The sequence below is a fragment of the Ailuropoda melanoleuca genome, chromosome 11, assembly GCF_002007445.2.
Source record: "Ailuropoda melanoleuca isolate Jingjing chromosome 11, ASM200744v2, whole genome shotgun sequence".
Lineage (NCBI taxonomy): Eukaryota > Metazoa > Chordata > Mammalia > Carnivora > Ursidae > Ailuropoda > Ailuropoda melanoleuca.
Genome location: NC_048228.1, coordinates 3,995,985 through 4,013,232, shown reverse-complemented (window position 1 = coordinate 4,013,232; position 17,248 = coordinate 3,995,985). Strand labels below are relative to the sequence as shown.

The 17,248-nt window shown below is 55.9% G+C and overlaps 1 protein-coding gene across 13 annotated transcripts in view; it reads right to left on the bottom strand.

Moving 5' to 3' along the window:
- Nucleotides 1–17,248, bottom strand: part of KCNAB2 (potassium voltage-gated channel subfamily A regulatory beta subunit 2) — an 87,159-nt gene that overhangs the window by 10,837 nt on the left and 59,074 nt on the right. For 11 of the 13 annotated variants that reach the window (XM_034671123.1, XM_034671128.1, XM_034671129.1 and 8 more), the window contains 7 exons: nucleotides 15,742–15,785; nucleotides 14,882–14,919; nucleotides 7,357–7,436; nucleotides 4,670–4,714; nucleotides 2,626–2,670; nucleotides 1,923–1,966; nucleotides 642–728 (listed from right to left, as the gene is read on the bottom strand). In XM_034671123.1, the coding sequence (XP_034527014.1) occupies nucleotides 642–728; nucleotides 1,923–1,966; nucleotides 2,626–2,670; nucleotides 4,670–4,714; nucleotides 7,357–7,436; nucleotides 14,882–14,919; nucleotides 15,742–15,785 (383 nt within the window). Of the gene's footprint in view, nucleotides 1–641; nucleotides 729–1,922; nucleotides 1,967–2,625; nucleotides 2,671–4,669; nucleotides 4,715–7,356; nucleotides 7,437–14,881; nucleotides 14,920–15,741; nucleotides 15,786–17,133; nucleotides 17,222–17,248 lie in introns of those variants that run through there. The other 2 variants (XR_004628682.1, XR_004628681.1) reach the window with 2 other exon arrangements.

Here is a 17,248-nt window from a genome sequence, read left to right as displayed (position 1 = left end):
CCCAAAACACCAAAAAACCCACCAACCACACACGCCACATACACACATATATACACGCACGTGTGCACGGTATATATGTGTATAGAGAGGAACAAATGAAGAAAAAATAACTTGAACACAACTTAATTTTCCAAATTCCCGAAGCAGCAAAGCACAAATGAGAGTCTGAAGCAGGAAGTCGGGGGGGGGGGGATGGGGGGGGGAGATCGCAGGAGTGGGAAGAATAGATAAGCGCCAAGAAACCAAAACTGCTTTTCAAAGCACTGCACATTTTTTTCTCCTCTAAGTAACAATTTATCCCCCAGAGCAAAAGACCCCTGAAGCCCCCCGCAGAACGGCAGAGCGGGAATGTGATTGAAAAGAACACAGCAGTTGCGAAGAGCCATCATCTCATCTCGTGACTTCGTTTAGCTACAAAATATCAACAGCTGAGAGGGGAGAACATTCCACACAGTTCCAAACCCAGGAGGCGGCGTGGAACCGGGTGGGGAGCGGGAGCGGACCCAAAGCCAGGCCCCAGCGGGTGTCAGCCTGGAGGTGCCAGGGCGCACCTGTGGGCCCTGAGTGCCCCCGCCCGCCCTCACCAGCGCCTGTGACCAGCGGCCCGGGTGGCCTGGTGGCAGCCGGCAGAGAGAACCTACCTTCCATGGGCGTGTTGGGGTCAGGGCGGTTGGCAAACACCACGTCCACGTACTCCAACTGCAGCCGCTCTAGGGAGGCCTTCAGACCTGGGGGGAGGAGTCAGAGGGGACCGTCACCTTCGGCACAGACATTCCGGGGACCCAGGGACAGGAGGCTCAGGGAGCAAGAGAAGAGAGAGACGAGGCCCATGGCACCAGGAGCTGCCGGACTATGTGGGGACACATGTGAAATGGGCCCCACCTGAGATGATGGAAAGGCAGGACTGAAGGGGGCTCCCACCGCAGAGCGGGTGCTGGTCGGGTCCATAGACCAAATGCTCTGTGACTGAACGAAGGGGAGCCTTCCTAGGTCCCCTGGTGGCCCACGTGTGACAGGGAGAGCTAGGTCACCGCACAGGGAGGGGGTGCTGAGCTATGTCCCACCCCCAAAGGCACGGTCACCAAGGAGCACTTAGTGCAGGTCTGAACAGAGCTGCAGAGTCAAGTGCTGGGGCTGGGGGTGGGGGTGGGCAGCAAAGCCTCCTAATCATTGGATTTTTTAAAAAAAGAATTTATTCATTTATTTGACAGAGAGAGCATGAGTGAGCACAAGCAGAGGGAGTGGCAGAGGCAGAGGGAGAAGCAGGCTCCCCACCTAGCAGGGAGCCCGAGCTGCGGCACTCGATCCCAGGACCCCAAGATCATGACCTGAGCCGAAGGCAGATGCCTCACCGACTGAGCCCCCCAGGCGGCCCTAATCATTTGATTTTTAAAGGAACGAGTGTATTACCTTGATGAAAATGAGCATAGATGGAAAAAGCACCAAGACAATACAAACGTAGGATCAGCCAGACAGCCTACCGGACCCCTGTCTCTCTCTGTGTCCCCCCACCCCCACCCACTCCTGTGTGCAGAGTGCCTGGCTCTCTGACCTGCAACCCCTTCTGGGTTCCTCCCCATTCCCCGAAACCCCAGAGGTGGGCCTCTTCCCACACCCATATTACAGATGTTGCCGCAGCGTCTTGGGGAAGTGATGTCCCTTGCTCGGGATCCCCAGTCAGCACAGGGCCCCGCCCCGGTTGCAACCCGGGCCTGTCTTGTCTTCCCCGAGACAACACTGCCCATTTAAGGGTGCCAGGGGCCCTGCTCTCATGGCGTGGAGCCTGGGTGGAAGGAGGGGGTTGGACCAGGGCATGGGGGGTGTCGTGGTGGGGCGGAGGCACTTGGCTTTCTTCATTCGTGCATGTGCAGCCGGATGCCATGAGTGTGCGGGGCCGTGTGGGGCCAGAGAGCCCCCCTCACCTTCTATGATGTGCTTCCTGGAAAGGCCCCTCTCGGTCTCCGCTCTGAAAAACACGACAACAGCGTGTGTGATGTTGCAAGTGGTTTTGGGGAAAATGTTTATGATGCAATGTTAGGCCAAAAAAAGTAGGTCAGCGCATGCCGCGTGCAGTCTGATTCCACTTGGGGGATAAACCACAGGCTACAGGGATAGGCTCGTGCAGGCTGGGAGAAGGGCTGCTGCTGCCCGGCTGCCCTGGGGGAGGAGGGTGGCCGGAGGGGGAGGGCGGTCTGCGTTTCAATTTGTCCTTCCGTTTCCCTTGGATTTTTTTTTTTTTTAATTAAGAATGAATCGTATTTAGAATTTCTGTGAAGCCGATTTTGTCCAGCCCTAGAGAGAATGTGGGGCCAGGCTCCTGGAAACTGGCAGGGGTGGTGGTCTGTGGCCAGGGAGGGTGGAATGGTTTAGACGGTTCGTGAATTTTGTTTTCCAGAATTTTTAGGATGTTACCTTTGTAATAAGAAAAAGTAACAAACACACAAAAATAAAAATAAGAAAAAAGGTTTGAGTAAAAGGCAATGCAGCCAAACAGCCAAAGCTGCTTTTCTGGAAGGTGACGTCAGTAGGGACGGGCGCCAGCCAGGGCAGATGGCTGCGCACACGCCCCCAGGAGCCCCCTGAATCCTGACCCCAGCCGGAAGCATCGCCCGCTGCTGCACCTACTTTCCTCCCCAGAAGATCTTGGTGGTGATGACCAGGCTGGACCGTCTGTGGAACAGAAGAGAAGGGCTGTTACTGGACGTGGCCGCGGTGGGGGGGTGTCTTCAGCTTTCACGGAGGGTACCGAGCACCCTTCTCCTCTGGGACCACGGGGTGTGAAACAGGTACCTCTCGATCATTCCATGTTTGTGATGTGCGAGCCCAGGGTCCTGGGGCTCCCCGTCGAGCCCCGGGACAGCCGTGGGTGTAAGTAACTCACTGTGTCACCCGAAGTCCGGCAGGGGGGGCCGGGGGAGGATGGAGTCTAGTGCCCCAAGCCCAGAGCAAGAGGCGCGCTGGGGGAGGCACAGACAGACCGGCTGAGGGAACACCTCCCCCCCCCCCAGCTCTAGTGGGGTTTGTCTGGGAGGAAGCAGGTGCAGGGAGCACACTCCCAGGAGGTCAAGAGGAGCTGCATCGATGGACGGACTCTGGTGAGGATGGAAGGAGGTGAGGGGGCCGAGCAGTCTGGCTCTTCTCCTACAGGCCAGAGACAGCCTTGGGGGGGAGCACTGAGGGAGGGACAGTTGGGTGAGAGGCAGTTGGGGTCTGGGTGATGGAAAGCTCGGGGGGGAAACGAGTGAAGGAATGAATTCAGGTCTCCTGCCATAAATCCACGAGAGCCGACACCTGTCTGGTCCTGGCCGGATGGGTGGGGATAATGATGGTCCCTCCAGGCCACACCTGATCGAGATCCTTCCCAAAGGAGGGGGGTGCCAACGTGCTTTCCTCCCGTGGGGGCAGGGGGGCTGCTCAGGAAACGGCTCCTCAAAGCCAGAGGCCATGTTCCCCTTGAGCTTCACCTCCAGGCAGGGGGGGTGACCTGATGTGTATCTCCCTGTGCCTGAGACACACTCAGGGCACGCAGGAATACGTGCAATCCCCTTTAATTACCGAGTGAGGAGGAATTTGTTTTGTGATGAATTAGAGCTGAGAAGAAACCAACAACTTTGCTGGGGTAAGAAGAGGGCTGTCAGTCATCTGTGCCCAGGGGCTGGGGGGCTTCTGAGTGGTACTCGCTGGGCTGGGGCGGGGTGGGGGGTGGGCCCAGCTTTACAACTGCTTCTGTTGTTTCTGAAAATAAAGACACATAGGCCCCAAGGGGTCCCAAAGTGTAGGCAAGTGCCCAGCACGGTCTGTCCCAAGGAGAGGGGGATCCCTGCCTGACAAGGAACCTCAGGCTTGTGAGCTGCTTGTGGGGGGTGGGGGGACACGGTGGGGGGTGCTGTGGTGAAGACCAGTCACAGGGCTGCCCCTTCCCAGGTGAGTGTCGTGTCCAGCCTTGAGCTGGGCAGGCGTCTTACAGACTCGGGCCCCTGAGCCCCAGGCCAGCCCTGCCAGGGAGCTCAGACACTGGTTCCTTACAGGCAGGGACCGTGAGAATGGCTGGATTCCAAGCCCAGAGAAGGACTGTCCCTCTCCTCAGCAGCTCCTTTCCCCAGACCACTTGGAAAGTCCTCACGTCCAGATCTTTTTGGCCTAACCCAAGTCAGTGTGCAACCCAGGACCCTGGCCCTCTGAATCCCTGCTGGACCAGAGGTGGAGGCCAGAGGTGGACCGGGCGGGGCGGGGGAGCACAAAGACCCCCGCTCGACTTCCCTCTCAAGCAGAGACGCCTCTTGTCTTGGAAAACTGAGTTTGGCACCCCACTTGGTGACTCAGCAGAAGCTTCCCACCTCACCACAGCCCCTCATGGTGTGAATAGTCTCTCCCCCTGGAGGGACCACAGGGCTGCCTCCACTCTGGAACATTCTTCCTTTCCTGGTGAGAAAAATTCTGAGACTTCCAGGCTCTAGAAGGACTGGCCGGCTGCCCAAGGGCCACCAAGGCCAGCCCTGAGCCCTCCACTGCTAAAGAGGCAAGAATGGCAACGGGACCCGAGCCAACACTCGCCCAGGACCTGTTGTGGGTCTGCCCCTCGTAGTACCCCCCTCCCTCCCACCGGCCTTCTCTGGCCTTTTCCCTGTGTGCCCCCCGGACACTGGCCCAGAGAGAACAGGGTAATTACCTCCATCCCTTCTTCTTGATGATGTTTCCTAATACCACTTCAGCCCTGCAAAAAAGACCGAGACATGGGGATTTCATTACAGCGTGACAGAAACATTAAACCTCGTCCTACTGTGACAATCAGCCACTTGGTCCCCTCTGTGAAAAAGCCACTGGGGCCAGAGGGCCAGGCTGTTAACAATGCTCATCTTGGCTTGGGCAGTTCATTCCAGAAAGAAGAGAGCCTGCAAGAGGCTGTCATTTCCCATGAAGGTGGCCGTGGGCGGTGCCTGTCTGAGCAGAAGTCACTCCAGCTCTCACAGAGACGGAAGGAGCTGATGTCCTGCTTGGCAAGGCCAGCAGCATCCCGTTTCCCTGGCCTGTTGGAAACTCACCTGGGAAAACGTCTGGCAATGTTACGTGGGTGAAGTTTCCAGAGAAGTATATTTTTTAAAAGGTAAATTATTCATCAAGTGCATTCTCTCTTTTCTGAGACAATCCACATGTATTCAGGGCCAGGGGCTGAATTTCCAGCAGAGTGCGTGCATGGGTGCATGTGTGCGTGTGCGCACGAGTGTGAATTCATGTGTATGGGTACTGCGTCTCTCTCGTTTCTTGCTTTTGAACAATGGAAAGACAGATGCCATGCTGACTGCTCTCTGTTCTTCTGGCGTCACTCTGGCCCTGCACCAAACTCGGGCCAGCCGGGGTCATGGGCGGGCTGTTCCAGCCTTGCTTGGCATTGCAGTGCTGGATTCACTTTTAAGAACTTTCTGCTTGTAGCAAAATGTTTCTGAGCAAAAACAACAGACGGAGAATGATCCATACCCAGTGCTACATTCCAATTATAAAAGTGCCTGAGTCATCCACTCAGAAATAATGGGCTCTAATTTGCAAGCTGTTCGGCATACATTCTGAATGCTCTTCATTTATGGTCAAGATGTACAGAAATTCACTCAGCCCTGGGCCTCTTCCTTTTATTCCTTGGTCCCTCATTTGTGGGACAAAAAGATCAGGAAAGGAGGAAGGGAGAAAAGCAAGCAGTGGTCCTGGGGAGTTGTGGACAATCAGCTCACCACAGCCTGCTGCCTGTGGCTATGAATTCCTGTGGCCCTGCATTTGGTAAGCCCAGCATTTGTGGGGGGGCAGGGGGCACAGAAATCCTGCAGCTCTGTGGTAAGTGCCCAGATTAGCATCAGCATAAGAAGCAGGGGGCTCAGCAGAATACGCCCTTGGCACTCTGGTTAGCAAGAGGCACAGCGCCTGGCCCACCGGCTACTGGAGCTCCCCGGCAGCCCCCTGCCCAGAGCGCCTCCCTGCCTGTCCCTTGGTACACAGGGCCCAGCCTCCCCTGTGGGTGACTGCTGGCACCGAGGCATTGCTGGGGCTGAGTAGGTGGGTCCAGCTCGGGGCTGGACTGAGAAGGAGCCGCAGGGGCCCACGGTGGAGTAGAGGGCAGATGAGGGCCGTGAGCTGCCTACGACTGATATGCCAGCCCTTGGTGTCCAGTTAATCAGGGAGAAGTGAAGACGGGGCCACAGAGAGTGTGGAGTGTGCAGGGCTGGTACACACGGGCTGGGCCGTCTGGAGCCAGAGGAGGCTGCATAGGCTGCCTTCTGCACGCTCTCACAGGCAGCAAAACCGAGGCAGGAGCAGGGCCAGGGAATGGGCTGGGGTGCTGAGGCCCGGGAACGCCTGTGGGCTTGGCATGTGCACTGGGCTTTTCTACCTCTGACTCTCTGGCTTTAGTTCATCTGTCTGGAAAGCATTTCACTTTGATGGGAAGAGGCTGCCAGTACGCAGGCCCGGGAGGGGGCTGCAGCATCAGGAGGGGCAGAGGGCTGCCGACAGGGGCTGGAGGAGATTTGGGGGTCCCAGTGGAGGTCCCCAGAGCTGTCAGGTCCTCAGACCCTAGGTTGGGACTTGAGAAAAGGCCCAGGTGGCTTCCCAATTCTTGGTGCTCTGGGCCCCACCGCAAGCTGCAGGTAATAACCCAGAGCCTTCGAGGCAGGTGCCAGCCCCGAGGCCACGGTGCACAGCCAGCCAGGCTGCAGCCAAGCCAGCTGATGGGAACTTGGCTCGCCCTGGGCAGGAGGGGCCGGAGGGAGGACGAACAGAGAGCCAACGAATGACTTCACAAACAAAAGCTGACTTTTGGAAACCCGATGCAGGAGAGTGGATGATTTGATTACAGCTAGTCTTTAAAATTGAAGCCAGCAGCTTTGGCTGGAGAGGGCTTTTACATAATTGAGGAGGGAAGTTCACTGCCAAGATGGGAAGTGCTTCCTACAGCGCTCGGCTGGCCAGACTCTGCTCTCCGCCGCTCGAGTGCCTTGCCTTCTCTGCAGCCCTCATGGTACCATTAAGACGTGAGAATGTCAGACATGCGGGGGCTGGCCGCGGGAGAGCCTGGGACTGCAGCCCGATCGGGCTTTTGCCCAGCACGGCATCCGAGGCACCGGAGGGGCTGTGGTCATCTTGGTGAGCGGATACATGGGGAGTTTAGCAAGTGACCAGCGTCCAAGTGTTCTGCAATTTTGGCCCCACGAAAACAACACCTTCTAAGGCCATTCAGAGTTTGAAAAAGCAGGCAGAGTGCAAGGCACATTTGTGGATGCTTGGGACAAGGACCGGAGCACCAGCAGCTCTGGCTCTTCCCAGGGAAGCGGTGGCCTGCACCACATCGTCCCCGTGAGAAAAGACACGTACTTGCCCGCTGCGTAGACTTCTGCAGTATCGAAGAGGTTGATGCCGTTGTCATAGGCCAAGGTCATTAGCTGCTCTGCCATCTGAAATGAGAAAACCAGAGCTGCTTGTGGGCAAGCACAGTCCTGCCAGGCCAGGCAGAGGCTCTAGGGCATAATCTCGGGGCCTGGGGGTGCCTCCTGTGTATCCAGGCCCTGCCCCCGGGGCTCCCCTCGTCCTCTCCTGCCACGGGACAGGCACGGAGGCAGCTCTCAGGAGTGGACCCACAGGGAGGAAAGAAGACAAAATCAATGAAGGAAGAGCCTCTGGGCTGTGAGTTTCAAGCAAGTAGGGACCCCATCTGGTGGGTCATCACAAACTTAGCCCCTGTGCTGGGTTGAACACAGCCCCCAAGAGGAGTGGGATAGATCCTGGCAGAATGAATACTTTCTTAAAGCTATGGCTGGAGTGTGCCCTGTGGTCGCATGCCCCCGATTCCTTCCCAGCAGCCGCACGGGGACGCTGCGATGACTGTTTGCAGATGGAGGAACTGCCGTCCTCGGCGAGCACTCCGGCCTCGGCTGTGCTTCTCCGCTGCTTGGCTGGCAGGGGTTGATGAATGGGGCCCAATCCACACACGCCGTCGCCCAGGTTTTGCTCCTCAGGCTGCTCTAAGCATGTCTGTGCTCCGCCAGCACTGACCCACTAGTAGTGGGGGTGAGGGTCGAGCAGCTGGGGGAAGCGCCCCCTGCCATGAGCAGCCCCTCCAAGATGCAGCAGAGATGTCTGCTGGTCCTCTGGACAGTGCAGGTGACCCTTTGAGAGTCACAGATGCGAACTCCCCTGCCCCTCACTTCTCAAAGCTCAGCCCAGAGCGCCAAGCCTCCCTCCCCAGCAACCCAGGGTGGGGTGAGTCATACATAACAACCTTCAAAAATTGTGGGACGAAAAGCCAGCTATGTTCAGCTTCGTGGAGATTCTCTCAATACCAAACTCAGAAGCATCATGGGCCAGGCAGGTCTGGAGAGTGAGGCTGGTGGCCAGTGGGGCCCACTGGGGTGGGCGGACTGACCCTCAGTCCCTGCCCGTGGGAAGGCGGCTCAGCGTGGCTACATCTTTTGATTTTTTTCAAGAGAAGCCAGAGATCCAGGGTATTTGGGTGTGGTAAAAATCTCTTGATTTTCAAATGTTGGCAATGAACCTCAAAGATTTCTGATACTGAGCAGGCCAAAGCTAACCCCTATTCATTAGCGGCTGTCATTTGAGTCAGAAAGCCCAGGGGGCAGAAAGGCCACTGGTGGAGGGATTTTCTGGGTCCACTTGCAGGGGTGATTGGTTCCACTGGAGCTCAAGTGTAATCACGTATGAGATGCGTCCCTGCGCCCTCCTCCGAGTGTAATCACGTATGAGATGCGTCCACGCGCCCTCCTCTTAGTGTAATCACGTATGAGATGCGTCCACGCGCCCTCCTCTTAGTGTAATCACGTATGAGATGCGTCCCTGCGCCCTCCTCCGAGTGTAATCACGTATGAGATGCGTCCCTGCGCCCTCCTCCGAGTGTAATCACGTATGAGATGCGTCCACGCGCCCTCCTCCGAGTGTAATCACGTATGAGATGCGTCCACGTGTCCTCCTGGGAGCTGCCCCCTCTTCCTCCCCTGTGTCTCTCTCCAACCCCGGGGCTCCTTTCTTCCTCTCCAATGCTCCAGGCACCCCAGACCCCTTCACGGGTTCATCTTTGTCTTCCATCTCACTTTCCAGGGGTGTGTCGTACCAAGCTGCCCGACCTCTGCCCAGGAGAGCACCCCGTGCTGGGCCCCTAGCCAGGTTATACTGATGATTTAGGGGTACGCGCTGCCTCCTGGGGAGGGCTCTGAGCAGAGGTGACTCAGCGCCAGGACTTTTATTATTTTCATATTTCGGACCCTGTGTATCTTCCTATACGCCCACCCTACTCACCTGGAGAAAAGCACACTAGAGGTGTTCACCTGAACTTTGCTCTTCCCACTTAAGCTACCTCTTGGAAATCAACCCATAGTAGCTCATGGAGATCTTCTTCATTCTTTTAAAAAAATTATTTAAAACAATTTAAAAACAAGCATAACATAAAATTGACCAATTTAACCATTTTTAGGTGTGCATTTCTGTGGCATCAAGTACATTCACATTGTGCAACCGTCATCGCGCCTGTCTCCAGAACCTCTCCATCTTCCCAAACAGAAACTTGGTCCCCATGAAACAACAACTTTCTGCTCCTGCCTCCCCCAGCCCCTGGCACCCACCCGTCTGTTCTCCGTTTCTAGAATTTTGATTCTCCTAGTTACTGCACCCGAGTGGTCATACGGTATTTGTCTTTCTGTGACTGGCTGACTTAATGAATTTAACATGATGCCTTTAAGGTTTGTCCATGTTGTAGCACGTGTGAGGATTTACAGGGCTGGGTTTGGAGGGCGGCTAGGAGTTTGTCAGGCAGGAAGGGGGACAGTAGGTGGGGGAGGGGGTGTTGCAGGCAGGGAGGCTGGTGTGTGTGGAAGAGGGCAGCGTGCGGCATCTCGCCCGTCCTATGCTCAGGCCCAACCCCTGGGCATCTCCCTTCACTCATCTTTCTCTTACTCTGGCACCTTTGGCCAGTCCTGCCAGCTCCTCCTTGAAACTGACCGAGAATCAGACCCTCCTGTCCACCACCTCCAGTGCATCCACTTGGTCCAAGCCAGAGTGCCCTCAGCTGGGTTTTTGTGGTAGCCCCTAACTCTCTCTGCTCTGTCCTTGACCCCCCAACACCCTACCTGGGGCACAGTGTGGTCCACGGACCAGCACCGTCCGCATCCGCCATGCAGAATCCCGGGCTCTGCCCCAGGCCTGGCCTCCACAGCCTACACGTCAACTGGATTTCCAGGGAATTCATGCATACATTAGATTTGAGAAGCACCCCCATCCTTGGGGGGGTGCCTTTCCTCAGTGGAGCAGCCAGAGTGAGCCTTTCGAGTGAAGTCAGGTCAAATTTCCTCTGTGACTTCTTTTTTTTTTTNATTTATTTATTTGACAGAGATAGAGACAGCCAGCGAGAGAGGGAACACAAGCAGGGGGAGTGGGAGAGGAAGAAGCAGGCTCATAGCAGAGGAGCCTGATGCGGGGCTCGATCTCATAACGCCGGGATCACGCCCTGAGCCAAAGGCAGACGCCTAACGACTGTGCCACTCAGGCGCCCCTCCTCTTGACTTCTATGTCACAGATGGTTAAAGCCAAGGTCCCACCAGATCTGCTCCCTCACCTCTGCCCCCATCTCTCAACCTGGGGCTCCTCCTGTGGCTTCCTGGAGGCTGGGTGCAGTCCTGTTCCCTTGGCCTGGAATGCTCTCTCTCTGAATCATCACATGGCTCACTCTTGCTTCCACCTTCCCTGACCGTCCTGCATAAAATGGGAGCCTCCATCCCAGTCCTCCTTTCTCTGTGTTTGATGAAATAATGGCCCCTGGACCCTGTGAATGGTCTCTTGGATAGAAAAAGGGTCATTGTAGATGTTTGCATGAAGTGTCTTGAGATGGGAGACAATCCTGGATTATCGGGTGGGCCCTGAATGGTGTCCACAGGTGTCCCTATAGGAGAGAGGCAGAGGGAGGCGTGACACAGCGGAGCAGGAACGTTACCACAGAGGCAGACACTGGGGCGAAGTGGCCACCAGAAGCTGGAGGAGGTGTGGGAGAACCCCACTGTCCTCCCCCAGAGGCTCTGCTGGGAGTGCGACCCTGCTGACACCTTGATTTTGGCTCTGTGACCCTGATTTTGGACTTTTGACCTCCAGACCCATGAGAAAGTAAATTCCTCTAGTTCAAAACCACACGGATGGTGTTTTGTTAATGGAGCCACAGGACAGGTCTAGCCCTCGGAGAAAAGATGTGTTTACTCTCCAGAAAGAGAGCACCCGATGGCAGGGACTGGCCCTCGACAGGTGCTCAGCACGCCTGACCTGAGGGACACTGTCCTTGCTGGCTTCACGGGCCGACCCTGCAAGGCCCGCCACGTGGGAAAGAAAGCAGGCTCTGACACAGAGGGTACCCATCCCCATTTCACCTGTCGCTTAGCAGAAAGATGTCAGCACGACTCTACACCAGGCCAGTGAGAAAAGAGAGTGAGGGGTGGGAATTTTCGGGGCTGTGCTTTTTATTTTTTTATAGTTCTGCTATGATTTTGGTATAATTCCTCCTCAAGGCTTTTCTTTAAAGGTTTATTTATTTATTTTAGAGGTAGGGGGAGAGCGAGTGTGTGTGTGCGTGCACATGAGTGGGGGTGGGGGGGGAAGGGGCAGAGGGAGCGAGAGAGTCTCAGACTCCTGGCTGAGTATGGAACCCGATGGGGGGCTCGAGCTCACGACCTTGAGGTCATGACCTGAGTCCAAATCAAGAGTTGGATGCTCGACTGACTGAGCCGCCCAGGTGCCCCCTCTTCCAGGTTTTTCTATGTGAATATATGCTTTTCCCCTGTAAGACCGTAGCTCTCACATACGGACCACTGTTGGCGCTGTTCTCCACACACTCGCTCCTGGGTCTGTTCCCACGTCATTCTTTAAAACGTGACTCTTAAAGACTTGTGCTCTGTGAGTGCACCCTACTTTACGTGACGGACACTTTATTTTGTGACCGTTTGGATTTTTCCAATGTCAGAGTCCCTGAAACTAAAGGCAGGAGGAACTTCAGGAGACATGTGGGCCTCCTCCCTGCTGTCCCTACTTGGGGGCCAGGGAAATCCATCCCCCCCGAGCTGGGAGCTGGTCGTGGGCGCTGAAGCAGGCCCCGAGGTGCTATTCCCAGTTTACGATTCTCCGGGTAAGACCCCGGGCACCTGCTCCATCTCTGGGGCTCTGCTTCCTCCCAATGGGGTAACGGCACCTGCCTCCCTGGGTTGATGAAGGATGGAGTTCCGTAATAAATAAAGTTTGTAGCTACTACCCTTATCAGATGCCTAATGCCCAGGCTGCTCTGAACACTTGCTCTGGGGAGGAGATTTTTACCTGAGTGGCCATGTGAGGTCACAAACAGGGCACTGGACTAGAGGTTGGAAACCTGACTCCGACCAGGGCAGCTCCAACACTTGGCCATGTGATCAGAGGCTTACTAACACTGTCTGCTTCCTCTGTGGGCTGGCTCTGCTCTGCCTGGCCCCCAAGGACTCCCTCCCCAGGGCCACAGCCCCACAGACATTTGCGGACAGAGGACAGAGAACGGCCGACTTTCTCTGTAAAGGACCCGAGAGTACACGCTTTAGTCTTTGCGGGCCAGATGGTGTCTGTGGCAACTTATAACGGGAAATCAGCCACAGACTGTATGTAAATGAATGGGCGTGGCTGCCTGCCAATGAAACTTTATTTATAAAAAATGGGTCGTGGAATTCATAGAGACAGAGAGTAGAGCAGAGGTTACCAGGGGCTGGGAGTCATTCCTTCATGGTTACAGAGTTTTGTTTGGGGTGATGAAAACTTTTGGAGGCAGACCATGGTGATGGTGGCCCAGCAAAGACAATGTACTTAATACCATGGAAATGTACAGTTAAAAATTGTTAATAAGGTAAATTTTATGTTATGCATATTCTAACCACACTGAAAATGGTGAAAATAGCCAATTTTATGTCTCGTATATTTAATTAAAAGTAAAAAAAAAAGAAAAAAAAAACCGGGGCTGTGGGCCAGATTTGGCCTGTGGGCTGCTGCTTATGGACGTCTGCGGAGTTCTGCCATGGACCCCCCTTCCCCGTCTTTGCCACATTAAATCCTCACTTCTGTGTCTCCCTGGCATTACGGTGTCTTGCACACAAAAGGTAACTCTAAAAACAGGACTGTTTCTGGATTCCTTGGCAGGCCACCCATCTTCCTCTGGACATGGGCTTAGCAAGCGGCACCCATCTGGAATGCCCAGGGGGCTCGTGGTCTCCCCACTTTGGGACAGCACACATGTTCCTCTGTGGTCCCGGGATGGTCCCTGATCCCCTGTATTGCCAGCCCTGCTGGCTCAGACAGGGCAGGCAGCCAGCTAAAGAATAAAACGTGGCCATTCTTCATCTGAACCATGGCGAGGTGGGCCCCTCATCCTTGATGTATTGATTTTTTTGGACACTAACTGTAGGATTTAATACGAAAATTCTGCTTGCTCCTTTGCTCAACCATTTTCACCTGCCAGGACCTCTGAGAGCCCCGGATCTGTCATCTATTGTATCTGCTGTCCTCCCAGCTTTGTGTCATCTGGAAACAACTTCTAGTATCTTCATACGTGTCATGTCTACGTGATGGGGACATGGCAGAGGATGGAGCCAGCAGGGCTGCCGCTGGGTCATTAATCAATACTCTCTGGGTGCAATGGATCTGTTGGTGAAAAAAATCACCCAAGTGGGACGGTTACCGTCCAGCCGCTTCCCTGTGCCTTTCTCCCAAGGACATCACACACAGGGCAGCGAATGCCATTTGGAAATGAAGTCATTCCCTTCCACAGCAAAAGGGAAACAGGTGAGTCAGACACTACTGATTTCGGGTGAACCACGTGAGCTCCGGGGCTCCGACCTTCTATGCTAAGTGCTCGCAACCCATCTGGTGGCTAAAGGCAAAACAATTCCCTGCACCTCAGGACCCCTTTCTCCCGAGACAGTCCAGAGCCAGACCCTCAAACCAAGGGCAAGGCATTCCACAACCCGCTACTGTCATAAAAGGAAAAAGGGACAAAAACACAAACGAAATACATTCAGATTTTGACAGAAGCAGAGCTTTTCCTTTGAAAACTAACTGAGCAATCACAGCTAACAAGGTCTCAGATGAACGCACTTATTAATTTTTAAGTGCAACCTTTCCGAGAGTAAGTAGGGCAGACGTGAGGGCAGCTTCTCATGCAGATGTCCAGAGCTCTGGAGCAAACGCCGCAGCTCTCCCTTCCCAGATAATCACTCGCGGCCCAGAAGTGCACCCCAGCCTGGCGATGCGCCGGCCCCCCCCACCGACAGACGCTGACGGCACGGCCTCGCAGTGTGAAGACGGGAGCCCCAGCGAGGGCACAGGATACACAACAGCTACGGGAAATGAGCGGTTAGGGGCTGGGTCTTCAGCTTGTGGTAATATTTGCAGCATCTAGAATAGTCTATATTCTAAATGACCTCAGCAGACGTGCACTGGAGTTTCAAATCCGCGTGGGGGCACTCAGTAGGAGCAGCTTAGAAAGACACGGCGCTGTGTGATTTGGAAAACAGGGCTCCCTGGGTTTTCCTGGCTAGTGGGGGCTAGGTGCTGTGCAGGTGAGGAACCTGAGTTTCTGGGCCTTTTGGGCATGCACGGACGCCCCAAGGCACCCAGCTGTGAAGGGCAGGCACCAGATTTGGCATCTTTTAACACTGCCATGGCTCCCCTCACCCCTCCCGCTGCCCCAAAGGGCCACAGCACCCTTGGACAGTGGAACGTGGGAGGCTGCGGTGGCTGCTGAGAGCACAGGCCCGCTGGTTCATGCGGTGGACTCCACCAGGTGCCCGCCGGGGCCAGCCTTGGCTGGGACCTGGGGCCTGCGGGAGCCCCGTCTTACCTCATCGGTGATCTGGCCTCCGAAGGTCACCCATGTTCCTGGAAGGAGACACATGGGCTCAAGTCAGAGAACGTCTCCAGGGAGCTTCCCCCCTGCCCCAGGGTGCTCCATCCTCAGGCTGCAGGGCCTGGCCGAGCCACAGGCCACCATGCCACTCTACTCTGTGGGGAGCACGTCCTCGGCATGCGGGGACACCTGGCCTTCTGGGCAAGTCTCCTTCTCTTGGGGACACTGAATGGGGGACGGGATGTGCTTGGAGCAGGCAGCTGGCTGCGGGTCTTTGGAGAGCTTGCTGGGGCACAAGCCAATGGGTGCCTGTGCTGGCGACCTGCCCCAGGGAGCTGGATGAGGGACGCCTCCCAGAAGACGGGCCGGGTCTGACAGCCATGCCCTCGTGCCTGCTGGGCGGGGTGTGCGTGTGTGTGTGTGTGTGTGTGCGCTGAGGGGTGTGTCGGGAGCGTACTGTATGTACCAGGGAGATGCAGGGACAGTGTATTCTGGGAACAGAGCTCACATCTGGGGAAAGTCTAGATATAAGAGCAAATTCCAACTGCCCTCTATCAGGACTCAGTCTCGTAAGGACAGAAGATGCTCTCCAGACACACCTGGGGCCGGGGTGCTTCTCTGATTTTCTGGTGTGAGGCAGGGGTCTATGTGTGCACACAGCCCCTGGTACTCACCTCCCTTCCCCCATCCCTCTCCTTGGACACCCCCCCAACCACTGGTTACCATGACAACTGAGCCTTGCCAGCTCCCCAATCCTGGCTCCCTCCCCTCACCCCCAGGGCTGGCCCCTTCAGCCCTCCCAAAGCCCCTGCCTCCTTGGGTAGCCCTGGACCAAGGGGGGCCCCCACACTCACCGAGCCCCAGGCAGGAGACCCTCAGGCCTGACTTGCCCAAGTTCCTGGAAAACAAACTTGGTGTGAGTTCTCAGTGACCAGGACAGGACCTGCCAGTCAGGCATGTGCCCCTCCCCACGCCCCACCCCGCTGTTCCCAAAGCCCAGCCCCAAGTTTGAACTCCCCACTCCAGTCAATGTATCTTTTGAGACTCTGAAGGCAAGGGGTCCTCAGGAGAGAGGCCTGTGGCTCACCTGCCCTTAGGCATAAAGAGCCAACTGTCTGTTTCTCCCTACCTGCCATAACCACACCATATTGGTGACCACGGCAGGGCCTGGAGAGCCACCTCGAAAGACAGTAGTGGAATGGGCTGATTGAGGCCTTGTGGTATGGGCCATCCCAGGCCTGCCGAGGTACCTGCCCGATGAAGATCCCAGGGTCCACATGAAGGGGCCACAGGCCATCACTAATGTCCTTAGGAGGTCAGTACCCTGCTGCGGACGGGGATGCCCATCTGTCCTGGCCTGTTTGTCCTGGCACAGGGTGGCTGGGGGCCTGCAGGGGCAGCCACAGGCCGGATGGTGTTCAAGCGGCATGTCCGTGATCTCCACAGCTCTGTGGGTCAGATGCCTTCCTTTTCCCGATACTCCCATTTCACATAAGCGTACACTGGGCCTGCCCAGGAGCAGAGGAGCTGGGATTCCGACTAGGCAGTCAGCTCTGCAAGCATGCTCCCCACCACGACGGCATGCCCCTACTCAGTTCATCGGGGGCACAGGATGCGAGCTGCTCACAGGGTGAGGTGACCCAGGGCAGGGTGGGAGTCCACTCCCCTGGGGGGAACCCCGCTGCCTGCAGCCCAGTCCTGGGACCAGCCTGGGGTGGACACCCAGCCAGCCAATGGGAAGTCAGAGAGTTGAGACATACTCAGGGTGAGCCCCAGCCTCCTTCCCTGAGAGCTCCAGCTCTTCTGTCTGAAGCCTCGGTTTCCTGGTTCCCAGACGCCAGGACCCTGCCCACATCACAGGTGGTCATGGGAGGTGGGGAGGGGATATAACAAACTTGTAAACCGTCTGAGTCACCAAGTTTAAAGTAGTTCTGGAATGCCCAGGTTTCTTTTCAAATTTCCCATTAAAACCAGCCCAGCTGCCAGCCTGTTGTTCCTGCAGGGAGTGCTGGGATTTTCCCTAATACGTTCAGAACAGCGGCGGGTACCTCTGTGAGGCAGGGAGCAGATGGATCAGAGGCTCTGAAGCCACAGCTCAAACACTGGCTGTGTGCCCCTGGCTGCGTGATGTAACCTCCTGCTGCCTCAAGGGTGCCCCTCTGCAGAATGGGCTCCCAGGGCTGGCCACGAGGATGAAATGAAGTGACACGTGCCTGGGGCACAGCATCACAGAATACTGACCCCACCTTTTTCCTCACGCCAGAAGCAACGGACGAATCAAGAGCTTTGAAAGTTAATGCGTTAAAAGACGGAAGTCTCGCCTGTTCTTCTCCCCTATAAATCAGTGAAATAAATCCGATG